Source organism: Euphorbia lathyris, chromosome 6, assembly GCF_963576675.1.
Source record: "Euphorbia lathyris chromosome 6, ddEupLath1.1, whole genome shotgun sequence".
Taxonomy (NCBI): domain Eukaryota; kingdom Viridiplantae; phylum Streptophyta; class Magnoliopsida; order Malpighiales; family Euphorbiaceae; genus Euphorbia; species Euphorbia lathyris.
In genome coordinates, this window is record NC_088915.1 from 40,053,553 (window position 1) to 40,072,574 (window position 19,022).

Genomic DNA, 19,022 nt, shown 5'->3' on the forward strand with positions numbered 1-19,022 from the left:
CAATTGGTATGTTTAATCCTCTTCAGTAAATTCCTGTGCTAAATGAATATTGAATGCTGAGTGAATTACATGCTGAATGATTTATTGTTTGCTGAGTATCTCCTTGAAACTGACTGAATATACAATACTGAGTAAACTTGCACACTGAGTAAATTAGTTTAGAACTTGAACTTAAAATCATCCTTAAATAATGCACTAACCACTCAGAATATCAAACGCTTGACATTCTAAATACTGAGTGATTAATCTGTTAGCATAAATGCCAAGCACGCGTATAACCTAGGATGACGTATTCGCCGTAATGTGTCATAAATGCCAGGATCCTTGTCGGTACATGATCCCAAGGCAAAACTGACACATGGATTTGGTTAAGATCCACACCGTTCAACTTGTCTATAAATTATGGGCATTTCCCCATTTTTTACTCTTTACGCTTAACAAATTCTTAAGGCTAAGAAATTACTCAAATTTCTCTCTCTCAAATACCTCTATTCTCTCCATCTTAAAAGAATGACTAAGCTATCCTTCAACGTCTCCGGTGCCGGCCACCAAAAGTCCAGCTCCGATGAACCTTCACGAAACCCCTCTACACCGAGCAAGGGTAAAACTGGCCAAACCTCTGGCCAAGGGAAAACTGTTAAGATCAGGACCTACTCAAAGGTCTTCGACAATGTACGTGAATGGAAGGTAGAACCCTCTAGATGGGTTTCGGAGCACTTTGTACAGAACGAACAGCCATTTGCTGAGTGGATTTCCAAGAATGAATGGACTGGGCTGTTCTCGGTCAGGGATGAGACATATCCTGACCTAGTGAGGGAATTTTACCACAACCTCAAGGTTGCCAGTGACTCCGCCGACTACCTGAGCACTGAAGTAAAAGGGAAAACCATCTTCATCAACCCTCTGTACATAGAAAATCTCCTCCAGCTCAAAACTGAGGGAGTAAGGCTGAGAAAGTCAGGAGATCAGGACAAGACCGACTACGTCCATACCTTCTGCAAACCTGAGGGTCACTCAGGAGAGATCTCAGCATCTTCGATGGGACAGCATCAGAAGATGGCTCACTACCTGCTGAGCTATTTCATTTACCCAAAGATCAACTGCACTACATCAGCAACCAACTTTGAACAGTGCTTCATATGGCACATGCTGACGTACACCCCCATCAACATGCCAGTTTTCTTAGTTGCTGGGTTCCTACGCAGCACGGGTACAATGAGGTTGGGATCAATCATCACTAGGATCCTCATCGACCACAAGATTGACCTCGAAGGTGAGGAATCTTTTAGAGGAACCGAAATCACAGCTGCCTTGCTAAGGGCACTTAAATTTGGACAGCCCTTGAAGAAAGGAAAAGCTGCTGCTGCTGCTGGCCAAGCTGATCAGACTGAAGAGACTATTGCTGAGCCTAAGAAAGGGCGAAGAACTAAGGCCCCAGTTTCTCGCAAGAGAAAATCTGCTGAGGCACCTAATGCTGTGTCTCCAGCAAAGAGGCAGAGGTCAGCTGGAAAGTCAGCTGAGAAGAGAAGCAGGCAAGATGAGCCTGACACTGAGGAAGCTGCTGAGCTATCTCAGAAGAAGCAGAAGTCTTCAACACTGGCACCTCTCGACGTCATGCCGACAGATTTTATTGTACCAGGTGATTCTCATTTCACTCAATGCCAAGGTACTGATGCTGAGGAACCTGAGGTCCAGTTAGATGACCACTTCATCTCCCAAGTTGAGGAAGAACTTGATGGAGATAATACTGAAGAAGAAGAAGACGATGAAACCAGGGTCAGGATGACGCTGAGGAGTCTGAAGAGTATGACAGCGAAATTGAAGCTGAGGACGCTAACACTGGGTTAGCTGGTGGAGCTGTGCAGACTAACACTGAGTTAGCTGCTGGAATTGAGCAAGTGGATCAAGCTGACCAGACCCATAATGAGGAAAAAGAACCTACTCACTCAGAAGAACCTGCTCATCATACCTCTCCACCATGTAGAAGGCGAAAGCTGGTTAAGGCCAGTGAGAAAATGGTCAGTGAACCCCCTTTGCAATCACCATCTATTCCTGAACTTGTCCTCTCCAAGACAACAAAGGATCCTTCTACCGTCCAATTAAAATTTTTCAAACGGCCCTCAACTTCCTCTACTACAACGCCGTTGGAAAAACAAGCCTCTGTTTCTTCTCAACAGGAACATGTCGAGCATCATACTTCCACTACTTCAACCAGTCAGGTTGAACCGACCACTGCTCATGCTGTCTCCTCAAGCATGGTGCTGACTCCCCATCCTTCTGCCGTCAGCACAGACAGTGTTCGAGTTAACAACTCTACAACCAATCTCTCTACCGATCACACAACAATTCCTCCATCTCAAGTGCAGATTGAGCAAACTCATCCTGTCACTGACCAGGGTACTCCTCTCACACCCTTCTCTTCTGGTCATACGGATGTACATAGGGATGCCACTGAGTCCGGCAAGAAGCTCATCGACTCAGTGCAAGCTCTCATCCAAGATCTTCAACAGTCTGCTTCACCTGCTGCTGGATCCTCATTCCCAGAGACAACTCAGCTCTCCCATGTCACTCTACTTCTCAACGAAGTCAAGGGACTCAAGGACCTACTGAATGTCATCTTATCATTTCAAGCCCAGCAAGCAAAGCAAGACTCACTTGCCAAGTTGGCAGAGATTCAACTGTCCACAATTCAACATCTGAACTCGCTACATCAGCAAGTCCAGAGGTTATCTGCTGTGAACACTGACTACGCCACTTCCTCAGAACTGAAGATGCGTTTTGCTCAGCTGCATACTGAGCAACTCAAGACAAATGAGCAAATGGTGTCCTATAGTCAGTGCTCAGTTGAGCAAATCAGTGAGGCTGTCAGGCTACTTAACCTGAACAAGCAAGAAATGGATACTGACGCGTTGAAGCAGAATGAATTGCTGTCCCTCGCACAACAATCCTTCAACCATATCCGTCATAATAATATTCAACGACATCACTATGACTCAGCACTTCTGAAGACATTCCACCAAGTCTTCGCTGGCCTCTCTGAAGCTCTCATCTGGCAAGCCAAAGCTCAAGCCTTCAGTGTAAATATGCTCAGTGCTGCTGATCTTCATATACCAGTAGAAGTCTCAGCTGATGGGGTTGCCATTTTTGATGGCGTGAACGAAAGTGCTGACAAACTAAAAGAGCTTTCACAAGAACTTTCTCGTGCTGTCTTAACCGGTGCGTTCAAGCTCCCTGAAGTTGACAAAACGGGGGAGAAAGCGCAAGCTGCCAGAGCTCAGCATGAGCGACGTCAGTACGAGCGAAGTCAGTCACAGGGCAAGAAAAAGAAATAGATAGACTAGCATGCTTAAGCCACATCTGTGTAACCCATTTTGTCTAGTTTACTTCTTTTGTCTATATACTTGCTGACTTCTCTCAATATATATATCATACTTTATTTCCTGATTTCAATACTGAGTTATGATATATGCTTTTATAGTACTGAGTTACTTTGTATCTTCATCAGCCATACTTAACACTTATAATATTTATTGACTAAATGATATGCTGATAACATGTTTGACATCATACTATGATCTTATGAAACATTCTGATAAAGAACTCATTGAACAATAATTTGCTCAGCGCGCTCTGTATATCTAAAACTTCCGCTTAACACTGAGTAAATAGAATATGTAATATAGCTGACCTACACCTAAAAACTGACCTTAGACTCACTCATTTAAATTCTTAAATGATGCAATTAAAACTAAGTCAGTAGTGCAACCCTTACGGGGGAGTTTGCTGAATGATATAAGGTCAACTATCATGGGGGAGCTCATACTGAATGCCTTGCTGAATAGTTTTGCCAACATCAAAATGGGGGAGTTTGTTGAAATACCTTTCCACATAATTTTGATTTGACAAAATTGTTTAAATATAAATTATAACACATATCCTAAACACACTAAGTTTAAATGCTTTGATTTATTCTACTAATGTGTTTGTTCAATGTTGAGTATAAATGTTATAAGTCATAAGGATTGGAAGGCCCAAGCCCAATACGGAAACCAGGGCCCAAGTTAAACAACTCAGTACACTCGGCCCGCGTATGTCAAGACGCTGCCGTTTTTGTTCAAAACGCAACTCAGCAATCGGAAGGATCTAGAAGACCTTCGGGAACAACTTCAAGATGAAGCTGCTGAGTAGTCTCGACAAAGCGTACAAGACAGCAGCTGGCAAAGGAAAACTTCCAGACAAAGTGTTTCCTCTTTTGGCAAAGTTCAGACGACACAGTATGCTGTCCAGTTGACTTTACCATAAAAGGAGAGACCATCTGCTGTGCTGACCGAGGACAGAAGATACACGATTATGATTGGCCGAGAGCTCTATGCAAGTCAGGATGACAACGACATATAGCCGTTTCCCTCCAACGGTTATTTCGAAATTCGAAATGACCGAATGACCAGACGTCTCTATAAATAGTGCCATCACAAGCTTCACAACACACAGAACTTGATCAAGCCATTACGGTGACCAAATCTCTACAAGTTCTGCAAGCAAGAAGCAAAGCAAATTTCTTACACTACATTTTCATATTTGTGTAAAAGTCTAGAGTGATTGTAAATCGTCTAAAGTGTCTTAGCACATCTTTGTATTAGGACAAAAACACTTATCATTTCTAGAAATAGAAAGGAGAGGCTGAGTACTCGGTTTTAAGTACTCAGCGGAGAGATTAGGATTGAGTAGAAGTATAGAGGAAGGTACTCTTGTCATACTCAATTGCTGATATTGTAAAAGGTTTGAGGCTCTACCTTTAAAGAGCTCAGTAGAGGATTCGAAATCTCGGAAGTGTTCCGGGGACAGGACGTAGGCTTAGAAGAAGCCGAACCTGGATAAATCTGCTGAGTGAAGTATTTCTAAACCTTAACTCCTAATTTATATTGCTTGCTTTAAATAATCAAAACTGACCAAGTAAAGAGGTCAAGTTGAGTTGTGCGCGTTGAACGTCTGAGTTCAGGAATAGACTCCAAGTGTTATCTCCTGACTCAAGCTGAGGAACTGACCTAGTCACCTGTTGACTAAGCCAGTATCTTGCTGTTTACTCAGCGCCGCTGTTCAAACTTTTTTCTTTAGAAAAAGAAGTCTGCCTAAATTGCGAAAAAAAGTTTAAATAGTTCCTAACCCCCCCTTGGAACTATACTTGCAACTAAACAAGGGACCAACATTAACCACCTACAAGTATGATGAACTCATTGGCTCGCTGCTGACCCTTGAGATCTCAATGAAAAACTTTGAGGTGAAGGAGAAGTCTGAAGACAAGAAGCAAAAGTCTCTTGTCATGAAAGCTGACTCCACTGATAGGAGCTCAACAGACGATGAAGAAATGGTAATGTTCACTAGAAAGATGAAAAGGCTGTTCAGAAAGAATGATAAATATTCCAAGAAGCCTTACAAGAAGTTTGACAAGTACAAAGCTGAGTCCAGCGACAGCAAGTACAAGAAGGACAGCTCAAAGCCCATTACATGCTTTGAATGTCATCAAACTGGCCATATCAAATCAAGTTGTCCTACCTTGAGGAAGGAAAGGAAGAACGACAAGAAGGCAATGGTGGCAACCTGGAGTGATAGTGATGAGTCATCATCATCAGAAGCTGACGCCACTGAGTCAGCAAAGATCTGCTTCATGGCAGATGAGCTTACTGAGCCTTGTGTTTCTGAGCATGCTGACCCCTCCATTGCATCTGACGATGATGTACAATCAACTGAGGTAATATCACTACCCTTGCTCAGAAATGAAATGATTAATGCCCTGAGTGACCTCTACACACTTGTCAAAAAGTGTAACAAGAAGGTTAGAGCACTCAGCAGGCGATGTGACGAGATTGAAGAGGTCAAACTGAGTGACCTTTGATATCTTCTCCAGGACAACACAACTTTGCATAGCAATATAGAAATTATGCAAAAGTTTGTCTCTGAGGTCCAATCAGATTCTAAGAAACTGAAAAAGGACGTCACATCTATTCAGAACCAACTCAAGGTTCCGAATAAAAGAAATATTCCTCTGAGCACTCAGTACCGAAGTACTAGTCAGCAGAGATGGAATCCTCAGCGAAATGTCCAGTGTGACTTCTGTGGAAGAAAGGACACACCACAAAGGTGTGCTGGCATGCTCAGCACTAGGGTGCTGACCAGTTAGTGAGATATCCTAAACGGAAGGTCAGCTGTGACTTCTGTGGCAAAAATGGACACACTGTCCAAGTGTGTCGTCATAAGATTAAATATGATGCTTTACCTGCTGAGCCTAACAAACAATGACCCAAAAAGACTTGGGTACCTAAAGATAACTAGTTATATTGCAGGTAAGCCTGAGGTGTACTGAGAAGTCAAAGATGTGGTACATTGACAACACATGCTCGAGGCATATGACTGGTGATGAAACTCAGTTCATCATATTTGTGCGTAAACGAGGTGGAAGCGTAAGTTTCGGAGACAACAAAAAGGGTAAGATAGTAGGGTCAGGAACCGTTGGTGGTAATCCTACTATTGAGTCAGTCTCCCTAGTCAGCGGACTCAAATATAACTTACTCAACGTAGCTCAGCTATGTGATAATGGGAGAAAAGTTATATTTGATGACACTGGATGTAAAATATTCGAGGGTAAAACAAATGAGTTGATTTTAACTGCCCCTCGTATTGATAATGTCTTTATGCTGAACTTAGAAAAGAAATTTTCAAAAACTGTATGCTTAGTGTCAAAGGAAGAAAATTCCTGGCTATGGCACAGGAGACTTGGTCATGTAAGCATGGACTTCCTGGCCAAATTAGCAAGAAAGCAATTAGTTGAGGGACTGCCAGAACTTAAGTTCGAAAAAGATCAATTATGCAACGCTTGTCAAGCTGGAAAACAAACCAAACAATCTTTTCATAGTAAAAACATTGTCTCAACTAAGCGTCCATTAGAGTTGCTACACTTGGATCTCTTCAGTCCAGTCCAACCGCTGAGCTTGGGTGGTAGAAGATTTTCCTTGGTCATTGTAGATGACTTTTCTCGGTACACTTGGATCATCTTGCTGAGTAGCAAGGATGAAACCTTTGAGACGTTTTCAACTTTAGTAAGAAAACTTGAAAATGATAAAGACCTTAAGTTAGCTCACATCCGAAGTGATAATGGTGGAGAATTCAAAAACCAACAGTTTGTTGAATTCTGTGAAGCCAACGGCATTGACCATAATTTCTCTGCTCCTAGAACGCCTCAACAGAATGGGGTTATTGAAAGGAAAAACAGAACCTTGGTTGAAATAGCCAGGACAATGCTGAGTGAGCATAGGCTTCCAAAGTACTTTTGGGGAGAAGCTGTCAACACAACGTGCTACATACTTAATAGGGCTCTAGTCAGACCCATATTAAAGAAGACTCCCTACGAACTTTGGAAAGGACAAAAGCCCAACATTGGATACTTTCGTGCCTTTGGTTATAAATGTTTTATTCTAAATACCAAAGACAGCCTTGCTAAGTTTGACTCAAAAGCTGATGAAGCTATCTTTTTAGGCTACTCAACAAACATCAAAGCATATAGAGTTTTCAATAAACGAACTCAGGTCCTAGAAGAGTCAGTACACATTGAGTTCGATGAAACTAACCCTGCAGGAAAAGACAAGCAGCTGACTGAGGATGATCCATACTCAGCACCCGCTGACCAAGAAACAGCCGCTGAGTCACTACCTCAAGGGCTGACCAAAGGTAAAAGCGAAACTCAAATTATTTTCACTGACCAATCTATACCTGTAGAGATTGTTGAAACACAACCAGCTTAAGACATCACTCTTCCAAAAGAGACCAGAATACCAAGAGGACACTCAGAAAGTGCCATTCTTGATGCTGCTGAAAACACCCTGATGACAAGAAATCAACTCAGGAGATACCTCAGCAACGTAGCATTCGTCTCAGTTCAGGAACCAAAGAACTTCGCTGAAGCTGAGCACGATGAGTTCTAGATGAGTGCAATGCAAGAAGAACTTGATCAATTCAGAAGAAATGAAGTATGGGACTTAGTGCCAAATCCAAAAAGCTAGAAGACCATAGGAACAAGATGGGTCTTCCACAACAAGCTGGATGAACAAGGGAACGTGGTCAGAAACAAAGCAAGACTTGTAGCTCAGGGCTACAGTCAGAAAAAAGGTATTGACTACGGTGAGACCTTCGCCCCAGTGGCAAGGCTAGAGGCTATAAGAATTTTATGTGCATATGCAAGTTATATGAACTTTAAATTATTTCAAATGGATGTTAAGAGTGCATTCCTTAATGGAGTTATAAACGAGGAAGTGTATGTTAATCAGCCTCCAGGGTTTGAGGATCTCAAGTTCCCAAACCACGTTTATAAACTCAAAAAGGCTCTGTATGGTCTCAAGCAAGCACCACGTGCTTGGTATGAGAGGCTGACCAGTTTCCTGCTGACTAGAAATTATGTCAGAGGTAAAGCTGATACAACCTTATTCATTAAGAGGAAGGGTAAAGATACCCTACTGGCTCAGATATATGTTGATGACATTATTTTTGGTGCCACTAACGAGTCAACCACTGAAGCTGAGTACATTGCTGCTGGAAGCTGTGTTGCTCAAGTCCTATGGATTAGCAACAGCTTGAAGATTATGGCGTTCAGACTAAAACAATTGAAGTCAAATGTGACGACAAGAGTGCCATTGACCTATCAAAGAACCCAATCCAGCATAGTAGGATGAAGCATGTCAGCATAAGACATCACTTCATCAGAGATCATGTACTCAAGGGATAGATCAAGCTGACTTATGTCCCAACGGATGAGCAGCTTGCTGATATCTTCACAAAGCCACTAGCTCGTGAGCAATTCAACATACTTAGAGAAGCCATTGGTATGTTTAATCCTCTTCAATAAATTCCAAGTATAATATGTGATATATGCATGTTAAGTGAATTACCATGCTGAATGATTTATGCTAAATCAATAACTATCACATGCTGAGTAGATATACACGCTGAATATTTATCTTAAGCTGAGCTACTAAGCATACGAATTATTCCTTTGCGTAACACTGACTACTCAGAACTTTAAACATTTGGAATCCTTAACACTGAGTAAAGATCCGTTGTAAAATTTAATGCAAAACACGCGAATTGAATAGCCACCTAGGATGACGTAAGCGCAATAATTAGAAAACACATGCGCCGAATGTATCATAAATGCCAGAATCTTTGTCGATTGAGTATCTCGAGGTCAAACGGCCACCTCAACGCTTCAGATCAACTCAACAGCTCTATAAATAGTGGATGATTTCCCACTTTTACCTCTTTACGCTTCGAAATCTCTGGTATTCAAATACTCTTCTCTAAAAATTCCCAAACTTCTCAAACTTCTCTAAGAATCGTGACAAAAGATTCTCAGAATGTCTCCGGTGCCGGTTACGCTGTTAATCGCTCCGATGAAAACCATCAATCTCCTGCTCAGCAGGAACACGGTGAGACTCCCACCAAGTCTCAAGAAACTAGTCAGCGTGACCACTCAAAGGTCACTACACCGAGGAAGAAAACCAAGGCTGACCAAGCCACCTCCTCGAAAGGGAAGCAAAAACATGATAAGGCAAAGAAACCCGTGGAACGCACCTACTCTCTGGTTTACGAGAGTGTGAGGGGGTATAAGGTTGACCACTCTCGATGGTTTTCAAAGGGATTTGTGGAAGCTGAGCAACCCTTTTGTGAGTGGATCACAAAGAACGGCTGGACCGAGCTGTTCTCAGTACGAGAGGCTACCTATCCTGAGTTAGTGAAGGAATTCTACACTAACCTAAGAGCCGCGGATGATAATCGGGACTACATGGTCACCAAGGTTCGAGGGAAGGATATCTTCATCAACCCTGCTTACCTTGCCTCATTGCTCAAACTGAAAAACGAAGGAGCTCAACTCAGAAAATTAGGTGACCAAGATAAGATTGAGTATCCCGTTGAGTTCTGTAAACCTCCTGGTCATATAGGGGAAATTTTGAGTACCTCCATGGGTCAACATCAAAAGATGGTCCACTACATACTAACCAATTTCCTCTTTCCGAAGATCAACGCCACCAGCTCAGCGTCGAACTTCGAGCAGTGCTTCATCTGGCACATGCTGACCTATAAGCCGATCAACATGCCTGTCTTTATAATCGGTGGGTTTCAAAGAAGTACTAGAACTCTTAGGTTAGGCTCCATTATCACAAGAATCCTCAAAGATCACCGGGTGAGCTTGGTTGAGGAAATCTACACTTGGGGCACAGAGATCACTGCAGCTGCACTGTTTGGTCTATTCTACGATCAACCAATTGTGCCCAAGAAAGGGAAAGGGGCCGTTGTTCAGGAAACCGAGGGGATGCAGACCCGAAAAGGAAAGAAGGAAAGAAAGAGGAAAGCTGTTCAAAGTCCCTCTAGAGACGTTGTTTCTCCACCGAAAAAGCTTAAGTTTGTGTCCAGAGGAACTAAGCCTCAAATTCAACAAGGTCAGGTTGGACCTAAGTCAACGGAAAACCTCAAAAGGCAAGCTGAGCCTGAGGTAGAAGAGAAAGAGGACACTGAGGAGCAACCACTGAGAAAGAAGAAGAAAATCTTTTCTGGGTTGAGTCCCATCAATGCACCTCCCACTGACTTCGTTATTCCTGCTGACTCACACTTTGCACAAAGTCTTGGCATTGACATTGAGCAACCACAGGATGAACAAGATGAAGAAGAACTGGGTGGTCAGTTTGATAATGAGGAAATAGTGGATGATGAGCAACATGAGCCATCAGATGTTGAACAACATGAAACAACCTACACTGAGCAGGTTGAAGAAGACGAAGCTGAGCCAACAGCAAAGGAACACACTGATCAATGGGCAACTTCACCCAATGACTCTATCGAGTCCATTCCTACTGACCCTTCTCCTCAAAAGACTAAGAAGTTAAAGAGACTTAAGAAGAAGGCACATCGATCCCCTGTCATTGACCTTATGAGTGACTCACCTCTGCGGGATCATATCACTGACCTTTTAGATATGCAGTTTAAGTTCTTCTCTAATCCTACTGAGTCTCCACTAGAGCAACAGGAAAAGCAAGCCTCTGTTTCTAATCCTAAGGAACATGCCGACTCAACTGCTCTACTAAGCCAAGATGATCCCGAGCAAGTGCTCGAAGTTCCTGCTCCTCAACATGTTGAGCCAGCTAAGGAAATACATGCTCAGGACAATACTGAAATTCCTCCACTTCCTAAATCCAGTCAGCTTCAGCCTAACTCTGAGCAAGTAACAAATTCTGCCGATCATCCTCTTCCACAAATACAAGTGCAGGATATCATTCAGTCAGCTTCTACTGGAAATCTAAACTCAAGACCAGCCGCTGATCATGATGGCACTTCTAATATTGAGCAGAACCAAACACCTCCACAATCTGGTTCTACTCGTACTCCGGCAACTGAGCCAAATCATGATGGATCCTACTCTTACCTAAATGCCTCTAAGTCTGGTCGAAGAATCATTGACTCAGCTCAAGCCCTACTCTAGGACCTCCATCAAACAAATATCGATGCCGCTGGGTCAGATCCTGTTGAGCCAACTCAGCTTTCGCCTGTCACTCAGCTTCTCACAGAAATCAAAGGTCTTAAGGATCTTCTGAGTGTCATGACTTCACTTCAGTCTCAACAGCCCAGACAGGAATCAATAACCAAGTTGGCCGAACTCCAGCTGACTATGGTCAATCACTTGAACTCTCTTCAGGGTCAATTTCATTCTCTGTCAGCTGCGAACACAATGTATGCAACTTCTGATGAAGTTCATCAACTTTTCAACCAGCTTCACACTGAGCAAGCTAGAACAAATGAGCAACTCTCTTCCTCCTCCCAATGCTCCATTGAGAAAATTAGTGAGGCTGTCCGTCTACTCAACTTGAGTAAGGAAGAGATGGACACTGACCAGCTCAAGACGAATGAAATTTTGAGGTACTCTCGAGTCACTTTCAACCATGTGCGCCACTCCAATGTTCAACGTCAGTATTTTGACTCGGCTTTGCTAAAGATGTTTCATCAAGCCTTTGCCATGCTGACTGATAGTATAACCTGGGTTAAAATTCTCAAGCATACATCCTGAGTATGCTCAGTGCCTCGGCTATCAGGATTCCACGTTCTGTCTTGGATGAGGGTGTTCCTGTTTTTGATGGCATCAATGAAAGCACATGCAGGCTTAAGGCATTCTCTGGCCGATTAACTCGTGCTGCCATCGACGACACCTTCATTCCTCCTCCTCCTGATGCTGACAAAACGGGGGAGAAAGAACAAGCTCAAAGAACTCAATAATCAGGAGAAGCTTTAGGAAGTCAGCAGAAATTCAAGGGAAAAGGAAAAGCTAAGGATCAAAGGTTCCACAGTAAGGCTAAGCATATAGAAATTAGATATCACTTCGTCAGGGACCTCATTGCATGCAAAGAAGTTAGTGTGAAGTACATTTCTACCCATGATATGGTTGCTGATCCCCTTACCAAACCTGTCAAAAAAGATGTTTATGTTAAACATATAAGATCCCAAGGATTACGTAGGATCTAAATGTACTTCTATATCTTTTCAATGTTTAGTGAACTTGAATTGTCAATAAAGGTTTTCAGAATTATTTCCAATACACGAGTGCGAATATTTATATGTTCATATTTGTTGTTATATTTTTTCAAATGCATGTCAGACAGAGAAGTAGCTCACTCACACGAGTGTTTACCCTTATTTTTGTCATATATGACAAATAGAATGATGAGACCGCTTTTGAACATACAAGAGCACGTTCAATAGCAGAGGCCATCTTGTAAGAATGATGAAAGTAATTTTATCATGGTACAAGATAACAACATACACCTTAGGTATATGTGACAGATTTTATGAAATATGATAGGCAAGTTTGTGACAACTTAAAGCCTTCTGTCTTTATAGCCAAGAGTGTTCGCTGCAGATAGTGGACTAAAGTTAGATGTCTTGGCACGTCTAAACCTATGCTCATGCATGGTGTTATAATTTAGATACATGCTCTCTTATAAGTAGGATTGAACACCATGGCATGTGTATGTGACAATATGTGCTTTAGCGACCACAAGATGGAAAAGAGTCGATCTCTTCTTTTCCTAGTATGAGACTTACATCTCGAAATTATGATTTCTAGAGATATATTATCCTTGTGACTTCTAGTTTATTCTAGAAGTATAGTTTGATGTAGCTACCTTGGAAAGGGTTACCCTCAGGTTGATGTGCTAATTCCAACCAAAAGGAGCCTAACTAGATAAGCGAGTCAGACTATGATGGACATAATACAACAAGAAGGAAAGATATCCATTGAGTTCACATCTTGAGACATTCTGTTTTCACCGTCCGGACATTTATGCTTTTGAGCGTACTTGTGAAATCAGATGAACTGTAGAGATATAGATTATTACAGTGGGTGTGATAAGGAATCTGTGATAATGCATACACTAAAGATGATCCATGTTCAAGTCTAAAGGCTACATATCTCCAACGAGTATATAGTCCCAAGCTTGAAACATGCACATCGAGCAGATGTATATCTCCAACGAGTATATAGCAATTGAGCTCTCGATAGTATGCCAGTCGCACATGCTATTAGCAAAAAGGTAAGATTTGATTCTTGGAGATGAGTTCTTATTGGAATTGGTTCCATTGCGTACGAGTGGGAGATGTTATGATTAATTGGGTATATGGATCAAATTAATCTGACCCGCCCGAAATGGAATAGGCCAGGCCCATCTTATGAGATGGAAGAAAATTAGGGTTTGAGCTCACTATGAATAGGAGCATCACCAAACCCTAATAACTAACCTAATCAACACAACCCTAGACGATCACAAGCAGATTGTGTGCCTCCTCATCTATCCTCTGCGCCACCCCTCTCTCTCCATCAATCAATCTCCCTAGCTTCTAGTTTGTGGATCATACTCTCTTCCCCGACTAATCACCGTGTGGTTGATAGTTACCGGTGATACAAGATCGTGGTGATAGTTCCGCTTCCACTGCTCAGAGATTATTTGGTTCTACATTCAGGTATGTCCGAACCCAAATCTCTATTGGATTAGTTGCCGCTAATCCTTTCATACATAATATCGAAAGTAGCGAGAATTGATAAGAAGTGTTTTAGAGGTCTTTTCGTTTAATTGTGACCGTAGGAGAAAATGCATGAATTTAAATTATCTATATTAATAGTAATTAGAAAATTGAAATATCATGACGACTACATTAATATCATAAATACTATTTCGGTTTTGTCGTTAAAATAAATTCATTAATTACACAACCTATACAAATTCCATCAAACAGTTTCATAAATTCAAAACCTTGAATTATAAATAGCATCACGATCTACATGTTTCATATGCAAATTGAAATATCCATCATCTGAATCTTTTATAACTATTGTTTCGTTATTAGTTACTAATTCATATTTGTATTATTCTATCGTTTCTTCATCGCTTTATGAAGATTTTGACGAATTTAGGGAATTTATATTAACAGATGGAATCGACTTATTACAAAGTGTAGTAAATATTTTAAAATTGCAAGACTATATAGAAAAAAAATATTGTACAAGAACGGAAATGAAGGACTTTTGCAAACATGTCAACATGGACAATAGATTACGACTACAGCAACTTCCAAAAAGTTTTTAATTGACATATTAAGTATTTATATTTAGTTCTTTAAACAAGTTTATGGACTAACATGGTACCTTTTAAAGTTCAAGGCCAATTAATTTTGTCAGGACAAGTTCATCCGATTAATATATTAAGTCTATTATTATTATTATTATTATTATTATTATTATTATGTAGGTTATTAGTCATAACAATATTGATGGTTCATGAAGTTGCTTTTATAAAATTATTGGTTTTAATTGATTATTATATATATTAAGTTATAGCAGAAAGAATTGATAAGAAGTGTTTTAGAAAATTGAAATATCATAACTACCATATTAATATCATAAATACTATTTCAGTTTTATCGTTAAAATAAATTCATTAATTACACAGCATATACAAATTCCATCAACAGTTTCATCAATTCAAAACCTTGAATTACAAATAGCATCTTATGTTTCATATGCAAATTAAAATATCCATCCTCTGAATCTTTCAAAACTATTATTTCATTATTAATTACTAATTCACCTTTGTGTTATTCTGTCGTTTCTTCATCGTTTGCTGAAGATTTTGGTAAATTTTAAAAAATCTCTAGTAACAGATGCAATTGACTTATTACAAAATGTAGTAAATATTTTAAAATTATAAAATTACATAGAAAAAATATGATACAAGAACGGAAAGAAAGGACCCTTACAAACATGTCAACATGGACAATAGATTATGACTTCAACAACTTCCAAACTATTATAAAACAATTATAAAAATATGTTTGTTAATTTATTTATAATTTGTAAATTTAAATTATTTTAAAACAAAATATTAATATCACTATATATAAATAATATAAAATTTTAAAAAATTTTAAAATGTTAAATTTATGTACAAAAAAATCATCCACCCGCGCAACGCGCGGACACAATACTAGTGAATATAATTGTGGAATATTATCTATCATATTTTATATATAGACGGGTTAATACACATATTTGCCTCTGTGTTTTCTCGGAAAAACAGATTTGCCCTTAATTTTATGAGTTTATTTGATTTAAGGACAAATCTATTTTTCCGCGAAAACACATGGGCAAATATGTGTATTAACCCTATATAGATTTAATTGCGACTTTTGGATTTCCATCGCTTTATATTTTTTCATCTTTCTTTCTGTAACTTATTTTCTTTTATTACTTTAATTAATTGGCTAATAATTAATAAATTATTATTATTAATTATTTAATTTGAATTTTTTACTAGGTTGGAAACTCATCAAAAAGGTTTTTAGAGCACCTTTTTACTAAGTTTGGGTAATTTCCCGAAAGACAAGGCCCAATCCGGCCCATTATTAATTGTTGAATTACTTCTCCAGCTTTCTCAACCAGTGGCGGTTCATCTTTTTTGCCTTCCACCCTCCGTCCTAAACTAATACCAAATACCAATAGGGTTTCGAATTCTCTTTCTATTAATCAGTAGAAATGGGTAAGAAGAAAAGCAAGGGAGAAGACGCCGCCCCCCCAGCCTCCACCTCCGACGTTTTCAATGACCTTTTCTATAACGTTGAGCAAAACGCAGCTGTTTCTTCCATCTTTTCTGACAGCAATCCATTTAAAAGAAAACCAACAGAGACACGCTCTGAATCCAATCAAAACCATACGGATGGCGATACTGTCGATGATTTGAACAAGAGAAAGCGATTCGTAGAGAAATTTCCTAGCCGTGATGGCGATTCAACAGAAGAAGCCATAGAGATTCCTTCGGGTTCTAAGAAAGCAAAAAAGTCGAAATTTTTTAAATCAATTCAAATGTTAGAAGATGGGAAAGGAAACCCCAATATTGGTTCTGAAAATGAAACTAACATGAGAAAGAAGAGAAAAAGAGATGATATTGAGAGTGAATATGAAGCCAAAAAGTACGGCACGGTTTTAGAAGATACAGAAAATGCGGTTGTTGTTGGAGAGAAGAGGAAAAAGACGGAGAATGCTGCGGATTTGATGGTTTCCAAGGATCCAGAGGGGTTCGATGATGAAACTAAGCTCTTGAGGACGGTGTTCGTGGGTAACTTGCCTCTGAAGGTCAAGAAGAAGGCGCTCATTAAGGAGTTCAGCGAATTTGGGGAGATCGAATCTGTGAGGATTCGATCGGTGCCCATTGCAGATGTAAGTTGTTTCTGTTCTTTTGGTGAATTTCAGATATCGTAATTATTTTATTTTCAACTACCAATTTGGTTGCGATGTTCTGAAATTTCTTGTGTGTTTGGCCAGACTAAGATACCTAGAAAGGGAGCTGTTATGCTGAAGAAATTCAATGATTGTGCTGATAGGTATGTTTGAATTTTGCGTTTCTAAACCAAATTGATTCATGCCTTTCATGGAAACAAAAAGATACTTGCATTGGAAAAGGGGTTTCAGTAAAGTTCTTAGCTCAATTTTTAACAAAACACTTGTTTGCTATATTTCGCTCAGAACATGAGATTGTTAGGGAGGTAGTTAACAAAGATGAAAGCTACACAACAACATCAGAAAATCCATGCTATTGCCAAACTGTGACCTGATTAATTGCCTTCTATATGCACAACTGTGAATGATCTATTTTTGTTCATATGCCGTCTCAACTTAAAAGTTATTGCCAGTTCATAATTCTATTTTTGGCAGTGTACATGCTTACATTGTTTTCGAAACAGAAGAATCTGCAGTGGCTTCTCTCTCACATAATATGGCTGTGGTATGTTGCTCTTTATAGTTGTCTAATCAAACATCACATTTAGTAAATGTATAACACTACTCTCTCTTTCTCTCTCACACACACACCCAAGAATTTGGAATCATGTTGTTTAAGAATGAAAGCAGTATATGTGAAATAGTCATGTCTTTATGTCAATGAAGGTTGCTGGAAATCATATTCGTGTGGATAGGGCTTGTCCACCTCGTAAGAAATTGAAGGGTGAAGGTGCTCCACTTTATGACAACAAAAGAACCATTTTTGTTGGCAACCTCCCATTCGATGTGAAGGTATCAGCTTCTATGACTTCTCTCTGATTTCAGATCCCTTTATTTTTGTTTTCTTCTACTTCAAAACTCTTGTGCTTTTATTGTCGCTGCTGCAGGATGAAGAAATTTATCAACTCTTTTCCAGCATCAAAGCTCTCGAGTCTAGCATTGAAGCTGTTCGGGTTATAAGGGATACTCATATAGGTCTTGGGAAGGGTATTGCCTATGTGTTGTTTAAAACAAGGGTATGTCGAAAAATTTCATTGCAAAAGGGAATTCAAGTTTTACTCATGTTTTTATACAGATACTTAGTTGGTTTGAGATATAGAATGTTTTATCTGGCGGTTAGGGATGAGATGCTTATTGATGATTGCAATTAAATGCAGGAAGCTGCAAATTTGGTGTTGAAGAAAAGAAACCTGAAGATTCGAAATCGGGAGTTGAGAATCTCTCATGCCAGGCAAGATTCTACTTCTACACCATCTAAAAGAAGTTCGTTTCCTGCAGATGCAACTGGTTCGTCCAACAAGAAGGCTGCGATAGGTTCAAGGACTCCTGACCATAAAGGAGGATTTAATACAATGGCTTCCACTTCCTACCAGGGTTTGCGTGCTAGTAAATCTGGGGTCCAAAAGAAAGCACGTCCAAAGCAAACTAGGTCTGTTAAGTCGAAATATAAGACACAAAGTGGTGAGAAGCGCCTGGGGAAGAGACCATCAGTTGCAGCAAGGAAGGCGAAAGCAAATGCAGTTAAAGATGGCAGTGCTACTAAACAAGCAGCAGGGCAAAAGCGCAAGTTCAGTAACCGAACTCCTGAGAGTTTGAAGTCTAACAAGAAGGCCAAAAGATGTAGATAGCAACATCATAAAAAAACTCAAATCACTAGCTCATGCAAATTAGTGGCTTTTTTTTTTTTTTTTTTTTTTTTTTTAAAGCAAAACTCTGTTGATGTAACAAAAAATATTTGTTCAAGTATAATATTTACTTGTTGGATTACAGAGGAGTGATTGCAGCTGCACGTGTTCGGTTAAGCAGTCCATTAAAGTTTCGGCAGGTTAATCATTTGATCGGTTATTTTAGAACACTGATAATACACTAGTCCACCAAATTCAGTTAACCAATTATTTCGAACGGTTAATCTTTTATTTTGGTTTCTAATCATTAGTAAATAAAAATAATAAAAGAATAAATTATAAGTATTGTGTTTAGTGATAGAGTGAGATGTACAGTGAGATGTACGTGTTTTTGTTTGAATTTGTTTGTTTTAACAAATAAAACAAAAGACGTTGACATATAGCAACACCAGCAGGGTTTAGTTGACATACTAACAAATAAAACAAAACACGTAGTTGATCTTTTAACATATAGCAACACCAGCAGGGTTTAGTTGACA

At 39.8% G+C, this 19,022-nt stretch overlaps 1 protein-coding gene across 1 annotated transcript; it reads left to right on the top strand.

The window, feature by feature from the left end:
* Positions 1-16,031: 16,031 nt before the first annotated feature.
* LOC136232121 (uncharacterized) lies at positions 16,032-18,625 on the top strand. Its single transcript, XM_066021155.1, has 6 exons — positions 16,032-16,798; positions 16,904-16,962; positions 17,294-17,363; positions 17,525-17,650; positions 17,746-17,874; positions 18,016-18,625. The coding sequence occupies exons 1-6, from the start codon at positions 16,118-16,120 to the stop codon at positions 18,484-18,486; spliced, it is 1,536 nt and encodes a 511-aa protein (XP_065877227.1). The 5' UTR covers positions 16,032-16,117; the 3' UTR covers positions 18,487-18,625.
* The last annotated feature ends 397 nt before the right edge of the window (positions 18,626-19,022 follow it).

Bases quoted from the DNA above. Each gene is read 5' to 3' on its own strand.
- LOC136232121 (XM_066021155.1), top strand. From the start codon at position 16,118: ATGGGTAAGAAGAAAAGCAAGGGAGAAGACGCCGCCCCCCCAGCCTCC. The intron at 16,799-16,903 runs GTAAGTTGTTTC...GTGTTTGGCCAG, and splicing joins GATCGGTGCCCATTGCAGAT to ACTAAGATACCTAGAAAGGG. The intron at 16,963-17,293 runs GTATGTTTGAAT...TATTTTTGGCAG, and splicing joins TTCAATGATTGTGCTGATAG to TGTACATGCTTACATTGTTT.